Below are 19,701 nucleotides of genomic sequence, written 5' to 3'. Positions count from 1 at the left end.
GGATATTTTTATGATTAAAATTATTATTGTTTTTGTTCCAGGACTTCTTGGACAGAATATTTCGACTTTTCGACGTGGATGGGAATGATCATTTGTTGCAAGAGGATTGGATAGAATTCTTGAAGGCAAGATTAACGTAAGTTTTTGTTAGTATTGTCTAGAATATTTTTAATTAGCTACAAAAAAGTACATGATAACATTTTTCATGGTCAAGTTATACTTTGAAAATCGTATGTTTGGTTTTAGTATTAACTATTAACTTAAAAATATATGTATTGCATTTATTTATCATTCGTTAATCATATTATTATGTTGAAAAAAAAACAGCATTTTACTTATTTCAGCTTAGGTAATATAATAATAATAAAAGTTTTAAATGCATTGTATTAGCATATAGGTACAGATAGAAAAACAAAATGCTTAATAGTAATTATGATAGCTAAAAAGTACGTTTTTTTAACAATTTCTTATATAAATGTAAAAATTATTTATTTCAGGGATGAAAAACAATTGGATTTCGTAGAACAAGTGGAAAGCGTGGCGTATGTGCTGTGTGGTGATGAGGTGATCACACCTGATGCTTTCAAGCTTATCTTGAAGAATAAAGTTGTAAGTATACTTTCTGAACTTATTTTTGTGTGAATACTTCAATTTTAATATGTGTGTGACTGTTTGTCCATCTTTCGCGTTTATTTATGTCAATGCGTCTTATAAAATGATCTCGAAAAAACCGCTCGGATATTTATTAGATAGCGGATTCAAGCTACTTGATATAATTTAGTATTATTTTTTTATATGGCTGCGTATACCAAAATAATATTTTGACCAATTTTAAGAATGAACCCGATTTAATTGTAAATTAATACGATTTTAAGCTATTATTTTTTCTTCATTTTTCCGCGAGAATACTATTTTTATAATTATTTTCTCTTTTCTAGCAGTTTTTAGTTTATCATCTTCACTTATAATGTGAAAGTAAATATTTGGAACTTAAATAGAATAAGGGCCGATTTTTCAATGCTTTGATAAAACTTATCCGTCCAATAAAGTATTACACGATAATATTAAAATGTCACGTAAACTGTCAAATACGGGCAATTAGAATACGTTTTTAAAATAGTAGTTTTATACATTACTAGCGGTCCGCCCCGGCTTCGCCCGTGGTTCATATTTCGCAATAAAAAGTAGCCTATGTCCTTTCTCGGGTATCAAAATATCTGCATACCAAATTTCATGCAAATTGGTTCAGTAGTTTAGGCGTGATTGAGTAACAGACAGACAGACAGAGTTACTTTCGCATTTATAATATTAAGTATGGATTCGACGAATAAGTTTTATCCAAGCATTGAAAAATCGGCCCTTATTAAAATTGCAGGTAACAAAGAAGTTCTTACGTGTAGTTGACACGGATGGTGACGGGTGGGCGACCGCTGAAGATATCATGGACTTCCTATCTGCTGTTACTACTAATCGGTATGTATTTTGACAGAAAAAACTATTTATAAAACCGATTAAAAGTTACGAATATTCCGATTTATAATTTTTGTTGTTGTTTTTTTGACAAAAGTTATTTTCATATTTTATGAAGTAGAGAAGCTAAAACAAACAATATATGTACTTACATAATTAACGAAAGCATAAATTCACAAAAAATTGTTTCTATAAAAAAAAGACGGGTTGCACTGGGGGAGTGCCGGCAGAAGAAAACTTGATTACTTATTAACGTTCAGCATGTTTGATATTTTGGAATGGTATCCGTCTTACGCTTTTTCGATCAGGTCACGTGTCCTGACGCGAGTTTAAGATTTTATACCCAACGCCGCTAAAGAAGTTTTCACTTCAAAATACAAACAATATTTGTACTGTTGCTAAAAATAAAACCCAGTCCAATTCAAATAAATCCTATTTAATTTCAGACCTCGAGCAGGTATAGACAAGCCAAGTGTAGATAGATTAGAGAAATTATTCCGCGACACAGTGGGAGATGGGAAAGAGATCACAAGAGAACAATTCCAGAAGATTGTCGTTTCTAAGAACGTAAGTATCTGTTGTTTTTTGTTAAAATAAACATTGTAATTTTAATAATTGCAGCTATTCCTAATTTTCAACAATGTAGTCATTCTTTCTTTTCATCATTAAAACCATTTGCAATTTTCAACAATGTTGTAAGTAGCCATTCCTAATATTCAACACCAGTGTAGCCATCTATAGTTATTCCTTACTAGCGGTCCGCCCCGGCTTCGCCCGTGGTACATATTTCGCAATAAAAGGTAGCCCATGTTCTTTCTCAGGGTCTAAAGATTATCTGTGCCAAATTTCATCAAAATCGGTCCAGTAGTTTATGCGTGAAAACCATACATACATACATAGGTACATAATTACAAACCTTTCCTCTTTATAATATTAGTACAGATTTCCAACAACATTGTAGTCACCTGAAGGCATTTGTAATAAATCTTCTCAAATCGTATTTTATTTTGTTTGTTACCTCCGCTTTGATGTTGATTACCTTATATTTATTTATTTCATTTGGTCCCATTATTTTTTTGTGTCGTTCCGAATTTGGAACCGGATAAATTTTTGTAAAAAAAATATTATTTTTTTATTATAATTTTAAACCACATTGCAGCCATTTTTCACGGAACGCGTGTTCCAAATATTCGACGAAGATAATTCGGGAACAATATCGCAACATGAGTTCATAGCGGCAGTACATCGGTTCGGCAGACAGGCGCCGGAGGAGAAGATTCGATTCCTGTTCAAAGTTTATGATTTGGATGGTAAGAATATTTAGTTTATTCTACTAATATAAATGCGAAAGTTTATTTGTATGTTTGTTACTTCTTAACGCAAAATTAGCTTGGTATAGATATGGATTAGGAACAAAAACATGGTCATAATGTAAACGGTTTTTGTTTTTCGGTTCAAAGCTGTGTACGGTATTAATTGGGTTGTAGAATTTATATGTATTATTAGATAAGAGCTAGATATAAGGAATTGTTCTGCAATCTGTTACTGGACCAAAATAAAATAAAATAAAATAAAATAAAATAAAAACTACTGAACCGATTTCTAGAATAGAAAAAAATTCGATCACTCAGCAGGATTCGAACCCGCGTCTTTTGCCATTCCGGAGCGACGCCTGACCACTCGACAACCTGTAATCCCACCAGAGCAATTGAATTTATTCTACTTTTACAGTTTTATGTGTCTGTGACACATCGCACGACATCTAGATTTAATTGATATAATTAACAACGATTTTTTTTTAAATTTATAATAGGTTAACGATGTAACGCGGCCATTTTTGAATTTGATATTTAGTTTTCTAACATTCAAATGCTTCCCAAAAAAATAAATTTATAGTTATAAAGTATTTGAATGCTTGGTTACACCCAAGAAGCTTATAATACACCTCACTAGCAAGTGGGTGTGAAAGGGATAAAAAAACATACAGGCGTCATTCAAGGTCCTATTTTCTTGTTACAAGTTAATGTTCATACTGAAATCTTCAGTGTATTAGATATAAGCTTCTTGGTTTCACCACATTTTACTTATAGTTAAGAATAATGTCAAATTTTTAAAACGTTGCACCAACCCTTAACATTAAGCCCTTTAACAGGGGATGGTCTAATCCAACACCGTGAACTCCTTCACGTAATGCGCGCGTGTATGCACGAGAACGGGATGCGCTTTAGTTCCCAACAATTACTCGAACTTACCGCCGCGTTGTTTGATGACGCGGGGGGGAGTGAGAGGGGGGCTATTACCTGTGAGGATTTGAGGGATCAGCTGATGAGGCACCCGGGGCTGATTGATAACTTATCTATTAGGTGAGGAAAAACACACACAATTGACAACACACAAACTTTAACTTAACTTTATTAAATAATAACTATATTAAACTTTTTTGTACACATACAATAAAAATCTTACAAAATAACAATGCAATTTGTCTTTCTTAATGCCTTATACATAGTATATAATATTATAAAACGTCTTTTTTATGATTTAAACAGAAAAAAATCTTTTTTGGAGATTACATTAAGACAGTTTATTTTAAAACACAAATAGACCACACACAAACATGGTTATGTGTACACTTGCACCAGGTGGGTCGCATACACCCCATACACTCAGAAAATTTTGGGAACTGCAGCTATTCAATTTGCTCGTCATTCTTGCGATAGCTGATGCATCGAGAGATTGGTAAACTTGTCCATTAGGTTTTAGGTCCACATTTAGGGGAAAAAGAAACATTTAACTTTACAAAACAAAAAAATTCCCATAAAAGAAAATGCAATTGACAATAAAGAAACGGTTCACTTGATATTATATTGAGTAGATACATTTGCGGAAACTGTCTGTTCAGTTTGCTCATAATTTACTTATGCAGTCATCACGTGTAATGATTGGCTACCAAGTCTACATTGTGTCGTGTTTTTTTTTCAAACTCAAACATGTAATACCTCATTATTAATTTAAAATATTTTATTTATTATATAAACAACTGTGATACGAATAACATTACATAAAAACTACAAGAGACACTATTGGTCTTACCACAAAACAATTTAAACACAGTCTAACTTTAAACCAGGGATCTGTCACCTTAATAGTTCTGAGTGAAATACGACAAAATTAAAGAGAACCCGCGCTTAAAGATAAACCCTGTCTAAAGTTTTTTGTGGTAAGACAGTATAATATATTAACTCATATTATCCAATATTCCCCAGTATCGACCGCTGGCTAGTCCCCCCCAGCCCGCCCCCCACCGCTCCACTCTCAACCCGGTTACTCACACTTTGGCCGCACCAACTCACACTCGCGTACATCCGCAACAACTTCGCACTGGTCGGCTATTTGCTTGCGTTCTTCTGTGTCAACTTCGCACTGTTTGTTGCTCGGATCGTGGAGTATTGGGATAGTAATGTGTTCGTTATTTTCGCGAGGGCTTGTGGTGAGTTTTTTTTGTATATGATTAATAATATTAAGTATTGTTATTGTTGTACTAGTATCTATTCGTATAAAGTTCTTATTATGTTGAAAATTACATCCGCTACTTAGTTTTATACAGGAGGTTGAAATACTAAAAAAAAAATCGGTTCTCTTACACTTTACCTAGTTAGATTATACCATATTACATTTTTCTGAATAATTTTTTCGCATTATCTGTTAACGAAATTATATTTACATCGTTACAAAATCGATCGAATCGATCATAGGGCCACAGTAAGGTAAAAACTGCTGGTTCAAAACCTGTCTCACGATATCAATTTTTTTTAAATTTCCAATATTAATAATTTATTGCTTTATCTAAAAAAAAAATATTTCCCCCAGGACAATGCCTAAACTTCACATGCAGCTGGCTCCTAGTCCTAATGCTCCGGCGTTCCCTCACCGCACTGCGTTCCCGCGGTTTCGCGGCGTTTCTACCGATAGACCACCACGTGTACTTACACAAACTCACAGGTGTCGTGGTCGTGGGGTACAGTGTGCTGCACACTGCCATGCACTTGTGTAACTTTGGTGAGTTGTGAGTTTGTGAGTTGTGAGTTTGTGGGTTGTGAGTGTGTGAGTTGTGAGTGTATGGGCTGTGAGTTTGTGGGTTGTCAGTGTATGGGTTGTGAGTTTGTGGGTTTTTTTGAGTTGTGAGTGTATGTGTTGTAAGTTTGTGGGTGCGTGAGTTGTGAGTGTTTGGGTTGTGAGTGTGTGGGCTGTGAGCTTGTGAGTTTGTGAGTGTATGAGTTGTGAGTTAATGTTGTGAGTTTGTGGGTTGTGAGTTGTGAGTTAATGTTGTGAGTTTGTGGGTTGTGAGTTGTGAGTTTGTGGGTTGTGAGTTTGTGGGTTGTGAGTTTGTGGGTTGTGAGTTTGTGGGTTGTGGGTTTGTGGGTTGTGAGTTTATTATGGGTTGTGAGTGCGTGAGTTGTGATATTTTGAGTTGTGAGTTTATGGGGTGTGAGATTTTGAGTTGTGAGTTTATGGGTTGTGAGTGTGTGAGTTGTGAGTGTATGGGTTGTGAGTTGTGAGTTTATGGGTTGTGAGTTTGTGAGTTGTGAGTGTATGAGTTGTAAGTTTGTGAGTTGTGAGTTTATGGGTTGTGAGTGTGTGAGTTGTGAGTGTATGTGTTGTGAGTTTTAGAGTTGAGAGTGTATGGGTTGTAAGTGTGGGTTTGTATTTGCGTGAGTTTTAATTTAAATGAGTTTATAATGTAATTTTGTTGGGTATTTTTGTTGGTTTGGTGAGTATTTGTAGGTAAAATCGCGCTGGTGCAGTGTATTTGTAAGTTGGTGAGTTTGTATTTGTTTTGTGTATGTGATTTTGGTGAGTTTTTATATGGTATATTTATTTGTAAATACATAGTAGGTATATGTTTTATTTCAGTATTTTGGTGTAAAAGCCAGCGTGCTGCAAATGACCCGCAATAAAATTATAATTTATTACAGAATTCTATTGTGCGTCATTATTTTGATAGCATTTTTGTGAATTTAGTTAAAAAATTATTATATCTTAAATTCCAGTACAATAATTAATCCAGCACATGTTCTCTTTACGTTTTGTCCAATTCCACATTAATTATGTACACTTAAAACAATTTTGTTGACTTCTTTCAGCCCTAATAGTAGTAAACGACCCGCACCTAAACGCCCATAACTACACAACATGGGAGTGGCTCAGTTCCACAAAGCCGGGTCTATTCGGTCTAGTGCCGGGTGCAGCAAACCCGACGGGGTTGGCGCTGTGTGTTATATTGCTCGTGTTAGCCACGTGTAGTAGGGCTGCTGTGAGACGAGGCGGGTGTTTTGAGGTAAGATTGTGGAAATAGTTTGAAATTATGAGTTATTTGAAATGTGTTATGGTGTATTTTTTGTTTATTGATTTTGTGGCTTTTGTAAGGAAAAAAATATATTGTTGAAGTGAAACTTATTTATCGGGGTTGGAAAAAAATTTAGTGTAACATTTTTTCGTTACGCGTGACATTTTTCCGTTACGCGCCATTTTTTTCTTATCCCTACCACGCGTGATTGACGTATTTCTGTAAAGTTGCATATTGTAAATTATTTTCAGAAAAATAAGGTCATAAAGAAGTTTCACTTCTTACGTGTGTACACTAGTACACGCACACATTTTTTATCTATCCAGCTTAAACATTTAATTTCGTATCAGTAATTACAAAGCTTTATACAAACTGCCCTCAAATATTTCGAAAACAGTTTAGAATATAAATAAATTCGATCACGATGCTTCCATCATACCAAGGTCACTGTATGTGTACAAAACTTTGTACAAATATTTAAATGTTATTCTTTTAGAACTAAAAATGACTATTTAATAAATTCCAGATATTCTACTTCACCCACTTGCTGTACATTCCGTTCTGGGCCTTACTCATTATACACGCGCCAAACTATTGGAAATGGTTCATCGCACCTGGTACTATTTATGTGATTGAGAGGATTCTAAGGCTTAGCTGGACGATGTAAGTGTGAAATATTTGATTGTTTGTGAATTATCGAATGGATAGTAGGAAGTACGGAAAAAGTTGAAAGAAATAGCAACAAATTCGCAACATTTGAAAAGTTGGAGCAGATTGGAGCTATTTATTACTTACTAGATTTCCGCCCGCGGCTTCGCCCGCGTTTTCAAAGGAAAACCCGCATAGTTCCCGTTCCCGTGGGATTTCCGGAATAAAACCTATCCTATGTGTTAATCCAAGTTACCCTCTATATGTGTGCTAAATTTCATTGTAATCGGTTCAGTAGTTTTTACGTGAAAGAGTAACAAACATCCATACATCCATACATCCTTACAAACTTTCGCCTTTATAATAGTATTAAGATAATCTTCCTTCCCTCCAGTATATACTACTGGTTGTCATCACGCGCACGTAAGCGCAAGGTACATCTTTCATCCTAACTGATATACACTGCTAGTTGCCATTACTTATTTTATTTTATGATTATTTAGCATAGGACTCGGATATCGCAGATCCATTTGTTAGTAAAAAAAAAGACGGGTTGCACTGGGGGAGTGCCGGCAGAAGTGAAAACTTGATTATTAACGTTCAGCATTTTTGATATTTTGGAATGGTATCCGTCTTACGCATGGGATATAAGGGCTAAAAAAAAAAAATTCCGTCTTACGCTTTTTCGATCAGGCCACGTGTCCTGACTCCTGACGCGAGTTTAAGATTTTATACCCAACGCCGCTAAAGAAGTTTTCACTTCAAAAACTAAATATTAATGTTAGTAATTACATCTAAGCCTAACCAACTCGTGTAACATGTAAGTCGTAGCGTGGCGTAACAAGGGACTTTTATTTTGTAATCTAAGGGCCGATTTTTCAATGCTTGGATAAAACTTATTTGTCGAATAATGTATAAAACTACTATTTTAAAAACGTATTCTAATTACCCGTGTTTGACAGTTTACGTGACATTTTAATATTATCGTGTAATACTTTATTGGACGGATAACTTTAATCCAAGCTTTGAAAAATCGGCCTTGCACATACATTGGTAAACAAACTCCGTTACCACGGCAACCACTCCCCAGGTCGGAGCGCGGCAAGACGTACATAGCGTCAGGCGTGTTACTCCCGTCCCGCGTGACGCAGCTGGTGGTGCGCCGCCCGCCGCTGTTCCACTTCCGTTCGGGCGACTACGTGTTCGTGTGCGTGCCGGCCGTCGCGCGCTACGAGTGGCACCCCTTCACTATCAGCAGCGCGCCCGAGCAGGACGGTCAGACATACACACATACACGAGCTATTCACGTTCAAACACAAACATATGCATGAACACAGACGAGCTCACACAGACAAACACACAACACATCACACATTCAAGCACAATGTGTACAAATTATCTATGCGGATGCACTCAAATGTTACAACACGCAATAATACATAATAACACGTGGCCGTTTGCCACGCGTTATTACGTATTTTACTTTTACAGACTTTTACTGATATAATATTTTCTGTTCATTTTAAACTTAAAAGTGATGTGATACTCAGAAATATCGCACCTGACTAACTAAGTATTAGAAATTTTATTTTTTAGGTACATACTTCTTAAAACGTTTAAAATAATTAAGTACAAAAATTCACCCTACAATAAATAATAATAAAATACTATTCCATACAGATTACATCTGGCTACACATCCGCGGTGTTGGCGAGTGGACCAACCGCCTCTACTCATACTTCGAGCAGGAACAGATGCGCTTACAGGGACACACGTGAGTTGGAGTGTGAGTGAGTGTGAGTGTTGTGAGTGATATAGTTCGTGAGTGAGTGTGAGTTAGTACGTGAGTGAACGTGTGAGTGAGTTTGTTAGCGTGTGTTTAAGTGTTTTTTAAGTGAGTGATATAAGACAAACAATAATTATTAATGATGTTAGAATTTGTTGTTGGCTTATGTTTTGTATTGGACTCTCAAATTACAAAATAAAAGGATTGGACTTAATTTATTGTTGTATTTGATTTTATGTGCATAGTATTTTAATTTAATTAATTTCATTTACTTAATGTTATTAATGAAGTATGTAACTATAATAAAAGTGTTAAACACGTGTTAAATAAATAATTCCGCATCTGGTGATTTGATAATTCAAAGGACAAAAAAGACAAAAAAAATTGTACTTTTGTACTCGTGTAATTGACAATAATTATTCAGCAATGCTTTTGAAAATCTTTCAAACATTACTTTTAAATAATAATTTCAAAAACATTCCAGAAAATGCCGTACAAATTCCACTCAAAGCGGCAAAAGCAATCGCAAAGGTTCGAACGATGTTCGCGATGTTTCACCACTCGCGTTTGACAATGATGCGTTCTGTTGTGACGATGGTAATAAATTCAAAGGTTTGTATGTTTGTTCGTGTATATATCGGGAATGTAAATTTGAATTTTGAAAATTATGTGATAGGTGAAAAATATTGGTAATCAATGTTTTGTGTTATCATTAAGGTGGGATTGTTTTATTTTTATCATCTTGATTTGTTAATTGAATGTAAATAGGAGTTTTATTTTTATGGTTTTTACAATAACCCTTAAATTGTAGCTTATACAAATTTCCAGTTAAAAAAAATTTTGAGAGGTAAATTGTACAAACGTATAAAAAAAAATCTTAAAAACTTCACAGCATTATCGCCGATGCAAAACCCACGTCCAAGCTTCTTGTCGCCTTTGAAGGTGATAGAGAAATCTAACTCGATGCCCGATGTCTTCAATAATGTTCAGAATAAACAGAAAACTAATACGTAAGTAGATATTTTAAAGAATGCTACTATGTATAGGGTGTACGTGTACGGTGTGAGTGGGTAGAGGAGTGAGTGGGTAGAGGGAGTGAGTGGGTAGTGTGAGCGGGTGGGTAGTGTGAGCGGGTGGCTAGCCTGAACGGGTGGGTAATTCACTCACACTACCCACTCACTCACACTACCCACTCACTCACAATACCCACCCACTCTGGGTATTGTGAGTGAGTGGGTAGTGTGAGCGGGTGGCTAGCGTGAACGGGTGGGTAGAGTGAGTGGGTATTTTGAGTGAGTGGGTAGAGGGAGTGGGTAGGTAGTGTGAGTGAGTGGGTAGAGGGAGTGGGTGGGTATTGTGAGTGGGTGGGTATTGTGAGTGAGTGGGTAGAGGGAGTGAGTGGGTAGTGTTGGCGGTGGGTAGTGTGAGTGAGTGGATAGAGGAGTGAGTGGGTAGAGGACTGAGTGGGTAGAGGAGTGAGTGGGTAGAGGACTGAGTGGGTAGAGGAGTGAGTGGGTAGAGGAGTGAGTAGGTAGTGTAAGTGAGTGTGTAGGGGGAGGGAGTGTGTAGGGGGAGGGAGTGAGTGGGTAGAGATAGTGGGTATGTAGTGTGAGTCAGTGGGTAGTGTGAGTGGGTGGGTAGAGTGAGTGGATGGGTAGCGTGAGTGGGTGGGTAGAGGGAGTGGGTGGGTTGAGTGAGTCGGTAGGTTAAGTGAGTGGTTGGTTGAGTGAATGAGTGGGTGAAAGAAAGCTTTTTAAAAACATGTGAATGTGTTTCTTAAATGGGATCCTAAAGTATGTTGTATGATACTTATACAGGGTGTCAGTTGTACCACCACCGGTGTATTAAGACATAATGGCAAACAAATAATTTTTCCATTTCTATCTTTCTGTTTCTACAAAATATGACCTTTTCTATTGTTATTTGTGTTTTTGTTCCTATGCCTATTTTATTTGATTTTGTTTGTGTATTTTTTTTTAATAATTCCAATTCCATTTATGTTTACGTCATTCTCATTTTTATTTCAATTCATTCAATCTCACTAAAACTCACATTTTGATTTCCATTAATTCAATTTTGATTTCCTATTCCTGATTCTATAATTCTTGTCCGTATTTCTTTTTGAGTTTCTATTCCAATTCCTGTCTCTATTTTTTTTAACATCTTTTTATGTACTAGCTTCCGCCCACGACTTTGTACGTGCATCCCCGTTTTTCCCCGTTCCCGCAAGAATTTCGGGAAATCCTTTTTTAGCGGATCCTAACATCTACCTGCATGCCAAATTTCAGCCCGATACGTCCAGTGGTTTGGGCTGTGCGTTGATAGATCACTATATCAGTCACCTTTGAGTTTTATATAATACTAGCGGTCCGCCCCGGCTTCGCCCGTGGTACATATTTACGTTTTCTCTACATAAGAACCATCCTCGTACTTCAAGGAATTTAATAAAAAAAGAACTTTTGGAAATTATCCTGTCTTAAATTTTCCTTTCTCATGGAAAATTTTCTGGCGTATAGAAATTTTCCTTGTTTATAGAAATTTTCCAGGCGTATAGAAAATTTTCCGGCCTTATGGAAATTTTCCTGTCTTATAGAAATTTTCCAGCTTATAGAAATTTTCCTTATCTATATTAATTTTCCCGACGTATAGACATTTTCCTGCTTATAGAAATTTTCCTGACGTATAGAAATTTTCCGGACTTTTGGAAATTTTCCTGTCTTAAATTTTCCTTTCTCATGGAAATTTTCCTGGTGTATAGAAATTTTCCTTGTTTATAGAAATTTTCCAGGCGTATAGAAAATTTTCCGGCCTTATGGAAATTTTCCTGTCTTATAGAAATTTTCCAGCTTATAGAAGTTTTCCTTATCTATATTAATTATGAAAAATAGATGTTGGCCGATTCTCAGACTTACCCGATATGCACAGAAAATTTCATGAGAATCGGTCCACCCGTTTCGGAGGAGTATGCAGACTAACATTGTGACACGAGAATTTTATATATATAAGAGATAAGATAAATATCAGTCACCTTTGAGTTTCATATACAGGGTGTCCCAAAAAGTAGTGATGAACGGAAGCTGGGAGGTAGAGGACCTAGAGGGCCCAATCACCCCCATGTATGTTATGCGATTTTTCGTATTTTCGGAGTTATGACGTTTTTTTCAATTTTTCACCTATCGCCGAGTACGATGATATTTTCACTCATGGTGACGTCAATTGTTGCGCTAGATGCTTGATTTTTTTTGTTTGCTAAGCTGAAAGATAGGCCAATTCAGTATGTACTATCGTTAGATCTTCGAATGGAATAAAAAAAAGAATTAAATGCAAAGAAAGATAAAATTATCCAGTATGTTCACCACTTCAAGGGCCCGTAAAACGTGCCCGGGTGACGTATCATCTATACTTTAAAAAAATCATTGCAAGCGTTCCTACAGCTACATGATATTTCATAGCGTTACATCTGGCCATCGTGAAAGGCCATAAGCAGCCTTTCACGATACTTCTGAATGAATTCATGTACCTTAGAGTTTGGACATTATAAATAAGCATATAGTTAAGTAAAATATGACCATCACGTACTCTCTGCTACGCACAAATGTCACTTATTGAAAATCTGTGCCTGTCGCGAGCGCAGTCGTGAGTGACAGGCACAGATTTTCACACAGAGATTTTCACACAGAGATGTACACAGATTTTCACATAGATATTTTCACTTATAGATTTTCACACAGAGATTTTCACACAGAGGTTTTCACACAGAGATTTTCACACGGAGATTTTTACACGGAGATTTTCACACAGAGATTTACACAGATTTTCACATAGATATTTTCACACAAGAGATTTTCACACAGAGATTTTCACACAGAGATTTTCACACAGAGATTTTCACACAGAGATTTTCACACCGAGATTTAAACAGAGATTTTCACTAATAGATTTTCACACAGAGATTTTCACACAGAGGTTTTCACACAGAGATTTTCACACAGAGATTTTTACACGGAGATTTTCACACAGAGATTTACACACAGATTTTCACACAGAGATTTTCACACGAAGATTGTCACACGGAGATTTTCACACGGAGATTTTCACATTGAGATTTTCACACAGAGATTTTCACACGGAGATTTTCACACGGAGATTTTCATGCAGGTTTGCTAAGCTGAAAGATAGGCCAATTCAGTATGGTAATATTTACTATCGTTAGATCTTCGAATGGAATAAAAAAAAGAATTAAATGCCAAGAAAGATAAACTTACCCAGTGGTCAACATCACCACTTCAAGGGCCCGTAAAAAAATAAAATCACAAAAAAAAGTTTTCCGTTTGGCTTTTAAAAACTTGCTCTATCTATAAGGTAGGAACGAAATAACCCGAAAATTCATAGTAGCAGAAGAAACCATTAAAAATGATAAAAGGGCATTCAGACATTTAAAAGACAACTTTTTACGGTGATGTCGCACTTGCACTGAGCAACAGCGGGGTCATTTTAAAAATTTCTGGTAATAATTAAACACCTTGTTATTGGTTTTAATTTGTTTTTATTGATCATCATGTTAATTCAATTTTTGCACTTACCACATTTAGATTTAAATTTTTCGATTGAAGCCTTCTGAATAATAAAATGAAATTTTCAGGGTAGCTACCTGATAGATAGAGCAAGTTTTTAAAAGCCAAACGGAAAACCTTTTTTAAGTGATTTTATTTTTTTACGGGCCCTTGAAGTGGTGAACATACTGGGTAATTTTATCTTTCTTGGCATTTAATTCTTTTTTTATTCCATTCGAAGATCTAACGATAGTAAATGTTACCATACTGAATTGGCCTATCTTTCAGCTTAGCAAACAAAAAAAATCAAGCATCTAGCGCAATAATTGACGTCACCATGAGTGAAAATATCATCGTACTCGGCGATAGGTGAAAAATTGAAAAAAACGTCATAGCTCTGAAAATACGAAAAATCGCATGACATACATGGGGGTGATTCGGATAGCCCTCTAGGTCCTCTACCTCCCAGCTTCCGTTCATCACTACTTTTTGGGACACCCTGTATATAAGATTTCTGTTCTTATATTTCTGTTTTTATTTCTATTACCACCCCCCAGTCCCCCCGTATACCATCGCTCGGAGTCCGCACAGTGCATGTCGGGCGGTGCGGGGCACAGCGTGCGGCACATGAGACTCAAACCCGCGGTCATTGAGTGTGCGCCGCCAACACGACGCGGCTCGGGGGATAGCTTGTTGGCGCTGGGTGAGATACACACATATACAGATACATAGATCATATGTACAGATACACACAGACATATTCAGTCACGGCATACATCAATGCTCAAATCGCTTTGTGCATGGCACATGTATACAGAAACACAAAAATTTTGATGCTACACAGATCTTCAGTGCAATGAGTTTAAAGGGCGATTTGTAAAAAGCGGCGATTACAATAGATATTTTCTCATACATTGATGATAATGACACAAAAAATATACATACGCACAAGGTCGACATACACGATACATATAAATACAAGTAAACAGTTACATGCACGAAAACAAACACATACAAAATTATGAAAACATGATTATATCTCATTGAAAAAATGAAAGCGAATTATTCAATCCAATAAATAATTATATCATTAAAAAACCATCCATCTAAACAACTATGATTACGATGTGGATGCCTTCAAAAAAAAGCCTATGCTTCTCTCAAAGGCCGGCAAATCGCAAGGTTACATGACGTTGTAAATGGATTATGGGCGGTGGTGATCATCTTACATCAAGTGCACCGCCCGATCCTTTGCCGGTTGTTGTATGAAAAAAAAACTACATAGAAATGTACAAATAAACACTCACATACACATAAATAGATATATGAGAAAGACATAGAAATGGACAGATAAAAGAACGTAAACAGATAGAGATACAAAACAGAAACACAGAGGCTTAAACACTGCACTTCTTCAGTTCCATTGCACTGAAACTGATCACAATTGATCTTCTCGGACACAGTTATATGACATAAAAAATATACATACACGCAGGTTGATAAGTAGACTAACACAAATACATGCAAGAAAAGAAAATAATATTAAAACCTGTTTATAGGTAACTATTATTGATAATAAACCCAACAGTATATTCAACCCAACAAATGTATCATTAAAAACTATTCAAAACCAAATTTAGCGCGTCGTCGCTTCTCCAAAAGTCGTTCACCAGAGCGAGACGTGGAAAATGAAATGCGCGTCCACACTCAAGAAAGTCCTTCTGAAGCTGGCAGTAGCGAATATCCAGTGGGAAAACCACTTGAGGTGAGTCTGTAGAATGTATTTTCCATATAATGTAGTTTTTATTATTTGGATCAATTATTCTTTACTAGATTCCCGCCAGCAGCTTCGCCCGAGTAGTCAAAGAAAACCCCGCATAGTAACCGTTCCCGTGGGATTTCCGGAATAAAACCTATCCTTTGTCTTTCCTCAGGTCTCAAACTATCCGTATACCAAATTTGAAGCAAATCAATGCAGTACTTTTTGAGATTAGCCCGGACATACATACAAACAAACAGAAAACTATATTTTTGGCTTCGGTACCAATTGTAAATCTCGCCTCAAGTATTCTTTTAAAATAATTAATATTCAATGACTTTCCTACGATTTTATTATATGTGTAGAAGATAGCATATTTGTATAGTGGATTTCCGTTTTGATGTAGGTTCCTTATTTTTAAGTTCAAATGGAATCGACTTTGCTATGAGCATATATTGTAATGAAAACCTGTAAAATGGTTGTGGCATCTATATCTAATCAAAAATTATTTAAGCCTATTGATATAAATAGTGTAGACAATAAAATATAGTACTTTATACAAGTAAAATGACAAAATATTAATAGTGTAGGTCCCAATACATAACCTTGTGGAACCCCAATCTGAATCTCTGTATATCTGAATATTTACAAAACCAGTTATTTTGCATTTTTTTGAAAAAAGTTTGGCGAAAGTTTCCCTGATATATTTTACATTTTGAAACTTTTTCATACGAATGATTTGAGAGACTGTATCAAATGCTTTGGTGAGATCGAAAAATATAATAAAAGCTAATTGAAGTGAAAACTTCTTTAGCGGCGTTGGGTATAAAATCTTAAACTCGCGTCAGGACACGTGACCTGATCGAAAAAGCGTAAGACGGATGGATATCAAACATGCTCAACGTTAATAATCAAGTTTTCACTTCTACCGGCACTCCCGGAGTGCAACCCGTCTTTTTTTTAAGATCAAATTGTTTTGTGTCAATTTTTTTGTATGTGAAACCATTTAAACCTACACAACCGATTTTCCTATACATTATTCTGAAATAAATTATCCAGATCTATCTGGACGGTCCGTACGGCGCGGCATCCTCGAACATAATGCGCGCACAACACGCGGTGCTCATCGCCGCCGGTATCGGAGTCACTCCCTTCGCCTCGCTGCTGCAGAGCGTGCTGCTTAGACACGCTAGAGCTAAAGCCGCTTGTCCAAGGTGTGGACATACTTGGCCTGATCCCGCTAGACATGGCATGAGTTTGAAGAAGGTTTGTATACAACTACATTGCGCAATACTTCACAACACATAATACACGATTAGGACTACGCAACAAGACGGATTTTATCGCAACACTACACAATACATCACATCATATTGCATCACATTATAACACATCATATTATATCAGATCACGACACGACACGACACAAAACAGAAAAATATGGCGAAAAGTGCCTTTACAAGCATGCAAAAACAAGTCTTATATTTGCACATATTACAGTACAGTAGAACACATATAGACACTTCATAAGATAATATGTGTTATATAACTGTTTAAAAATTTCGTTTCCAGGTGGACTTCTTCTGGATAAACCGCGAGCAGCGTTCGTTCGAGTGGTTCGTGTCGCTCCTCTCGCAGCTGGAGATCGACCAGGCGTCAGCGGGCGGCGAGCGGTTCCTGGAGATGCACATGTACATCACGAGCGCGCTGCAGCGGGCCGACATGCGCGCGCTCGGCCTGCAGCTCGCGCTCGACCTGCTGCACGAGAAGGTGCCCACTGCCCACACTGACACTGACACATGTACATCACTCGCTCGGCCTGCAGCTCGCGCTCGACCTGCTGCACGAGAAGGTGCCCACTGCCCACACTGACACTGACACATGTACATCACTCGCTCGGCCTGCAGCTCGCGCTCGACCTGCTGCACGAGAAGGTGCCCACTGCCCACACTGACACTGACACATGTACATCACTCGCTCGGCCTGCAGCTCGCGCTCGACCTGCTGCACGAGAAGGTGCCCACTGCCCACACTGACACTGACACATGTACATCACTCGCTCGGCCTGCAGCTCGAGAAGGTGCCCACTGCCCACACTGACACTGACACATGTACATCACTCGCTCGGCCTGCAGCTCGCGCTCGACCTGCTGCACGAGAAGGTGCCCACTGCCCACACTGACACTGACACATGTACATCACTCGCTCGGCCTGCAGCTCGCGCTCGACCTGCTGCACGAGAAGGTGCCCACTGCCCACACTGACACTGACACATGTACATCACTCGCTCGGCCTGCAGCTCGCGCTCGACCTGCTGCACGAGAAGGTGCCCACTGCCCACACTGACACTGACACATGTACATCACTCGCTCGGCCTGCAGCTCGCGCTCGACCTGCTGCACGAGAAGGTGCCCACTGCCCACACTGACACTGACACATGTACATCACTCGCTCGGCCTGCAGCTCGCGCTCGACCTGCTGCACGAGAAGGTGCCCACTGCCCACACTGACACTGACACATGTACATCACTCGCTCGGCCTGCAGCTCGCGCTCGACCTGCTGCACGAGAAGGTGCCCACTGCCCACACTGACACTGACACATGTACATCACTATACAACAAAAAAATATAAAAAATAGCGTGCTATGTGTGCCAAGTACACATGTCAAAACTTCTTTTACAAGATTTAAAAAAAAATCGTCGGCATACTCCATGACGTGATGGTATTGCCATGACGAAACCTTAAAATTTTACTACCAACGCGCCTACAGAAGTGAAACTTCAAAACCAACAAAATAATTGATACGATCGACACTAACACATACATAATCAATACTAATACTATCATTAAAAATGTTATTAAAACAACTAAAACAAATATTTCCAATCAAAATTCTACTAAGTACTGGCATAAATAACACACACCCTACATTACCAATGCTAATACTAACATTGTCACTAAAACCACCAATAACAAAACATTCCATTAGAAAACTCTGCCTAAACGCAAAGGCAGAGTTTTCTAGTCTAGTCTAGTAATAATTGTTTTTCAATAAATATCTTCGGATGTGATTATGAGTCTAATCATTTAATTGTATAATTCTTATTTTACAAAGAATTATTATTAATTATACTGTTTTTCCCTTATTTCAGGGCAAACGAGATCTAATAACTGGTCTAAAAACCCGCACAAACGCGGGTCGACCAAACTGGGACAAAGTATTCCAACGTCTCGCGTCTCAACACTGCGGCAAAGTGTCCGTGTTCTATTGTGGGCCGCCATTATTAGCGAGGGTTTTGAGGGCTAAATGTGATCAGTTTGGCTTCCATTTTAGGAAGGAAGTATTCTAAAAGAGCGAAGGATAAAATAAGATTGGAAATAGCGTTAATATGGCGACTACATCATTTCGAAAAAGACCACACGCTACACGTAAATAGCGAATAGTTTGGCTTTTAGTTAAGGAAGAGAAAGTTTAAAAAACACTATGGTTAAAAAGAACATGGAAACCGCATGAGAATTACTACTGTTCTATATCACTCCAAATGTAAAAAAGATGGTAGTGATAGTTTTAGTAAAGCTATTGTAAAAATAAATTAATTTGTTTACTACATCCGCAAGATATTCTAAAATACCTTGCACCACACTTATAGGCCAACTTAAAAAAATAATAAGCAATAGAAATAGATCTTGATTACTCCAGTTTTCCAGTAGACTATATCAAGGAAAGTATTTTTGCTAATGTTAAAGGAAGTCTTGATTTTCCAATTGCTAATTTAACCTGCGGTGCAGTAAAGGTATATCAAAATTCAAAATGGTTATTTGTTTCTCAAAAATGAACTTTGAAAAAAAACAACATCTAGTTATAATTAGTACAAGTGACGCCATCTAGTTTTAAGATTTATGTTGTATAATTTATTCTTAGTTGTAAATTGTAAGGTATAACATAGTGTAATTTATATTATTACTAAAGACTATTATTCTTCATGTTAAACAATAAATTGCTTACATTTTCAAATAATTATGTATTAGCTTGAAAACTTATTTTTCTTAGCAATGTCATCCATAAACCAAAATAGACAGGCAAAGGAAAAACAAAGTCAAACTGATTTCGCTGTCATAAGTGATATTGCCAGTTAT

General features: G+C 37.1%; 1 protein-coding gene across 2 annotated transcripts in view; it reads left to right on the top strand.

The window, feature by feature from the left end:
- The window catches only part of Nox (NADPH oxidase), a 54,439-nt gene extending 35,356 nt beyond the window's left edge, over positions 1-19,083 (top strand). Inside the window, exons 2-20 of one of the 2 annotated variants that reach the window (XR_016458022.1) lie at positions 42-136; positions 498-609; positions 1,376-1,473; positions 1,917-2,037; positions 2,630-2,780; positions 3,623-3,833; positions 4,737-4,960; positions 5,341-5,529; positions 6,615-6,808; positions 7,344-7,480; positions 8,556-8,740; positions 9,146-9,239; positions 9,736-9,863; positions 10,144-10,261; positions 14,362-14,507; positions 15,445-15,569; positions 16,623-16,829; positions 17,136-18,135; positions 18,717-18,856. Coding sequence is in view for 1 of the 2 variants with exons in the window: in XM_090114921.1 (XP_089971047.1) it covers positions 42-136; positions 498-609; positions 1,376-1,473; positions 1,917-2,037; positions 2,630-2,780; positions 3,623-3,833; positions 4,737-4,960; positions 5,341-5,529; positions 6,615-6,808; positions 7,344-7,480; positions 8,556-8,740; positions 9,146-9,239; positions 9,736-9,863; positions 10,144-10,261; positions 14,362-14,507; positions 15,445-15,569; positions 16,623-16,829; positions 17,136-17,333; positions 18,717-18,914 (2,931 nt within the window). In the remaining variant the exon portion in view is untranslated. Of the gene's footprint in view, positions 1-41; positions 137-497; positions 610-1,375; positions 1,474-1,916; positions 2,038-2,629; positions 2,781-3,622; positions 3,834-4,736; positions 4,961-5,340; positions 5,530-6,614; positions 6,809-7,343; positions 7,481-8,555; positions 8,741-9,145; positions 9,240-9,735; positions 9,864-10,143; positions 10,262-14,361; positions 14,508-15,444; positions 15,570-16,622; positions 16,830-17,135; positions 18,136-18,716 lie in introns of both variants that reach the window. The other variant, XM_090114921.1, reaches the window with a different exon arrangement.
- Positions 19,084-19,701: the final 618 nt, after the last annotated feature.

The sequence above is a fragment of the Colias eurytheme genome, chromosome 22 (genome assembly GCF_061535395.1).
Source record: "Colias eurytheme isolate Ceu_HAF_F1 chromosome 22, ilColEury1 Martin Lab GWU primary, whole genome shotgun sequence".
NCBI lineage: Eukaryota > Metazoa > Arthropoda > Insecta > Lepidoptera > Pieridae > Colias > Colias eurytheme.
The sequence above is the reverse complement of the archived record's forward strand: the minus strand, read 5'-3'. Positions and strand labels throughout refer to the sequence as shown.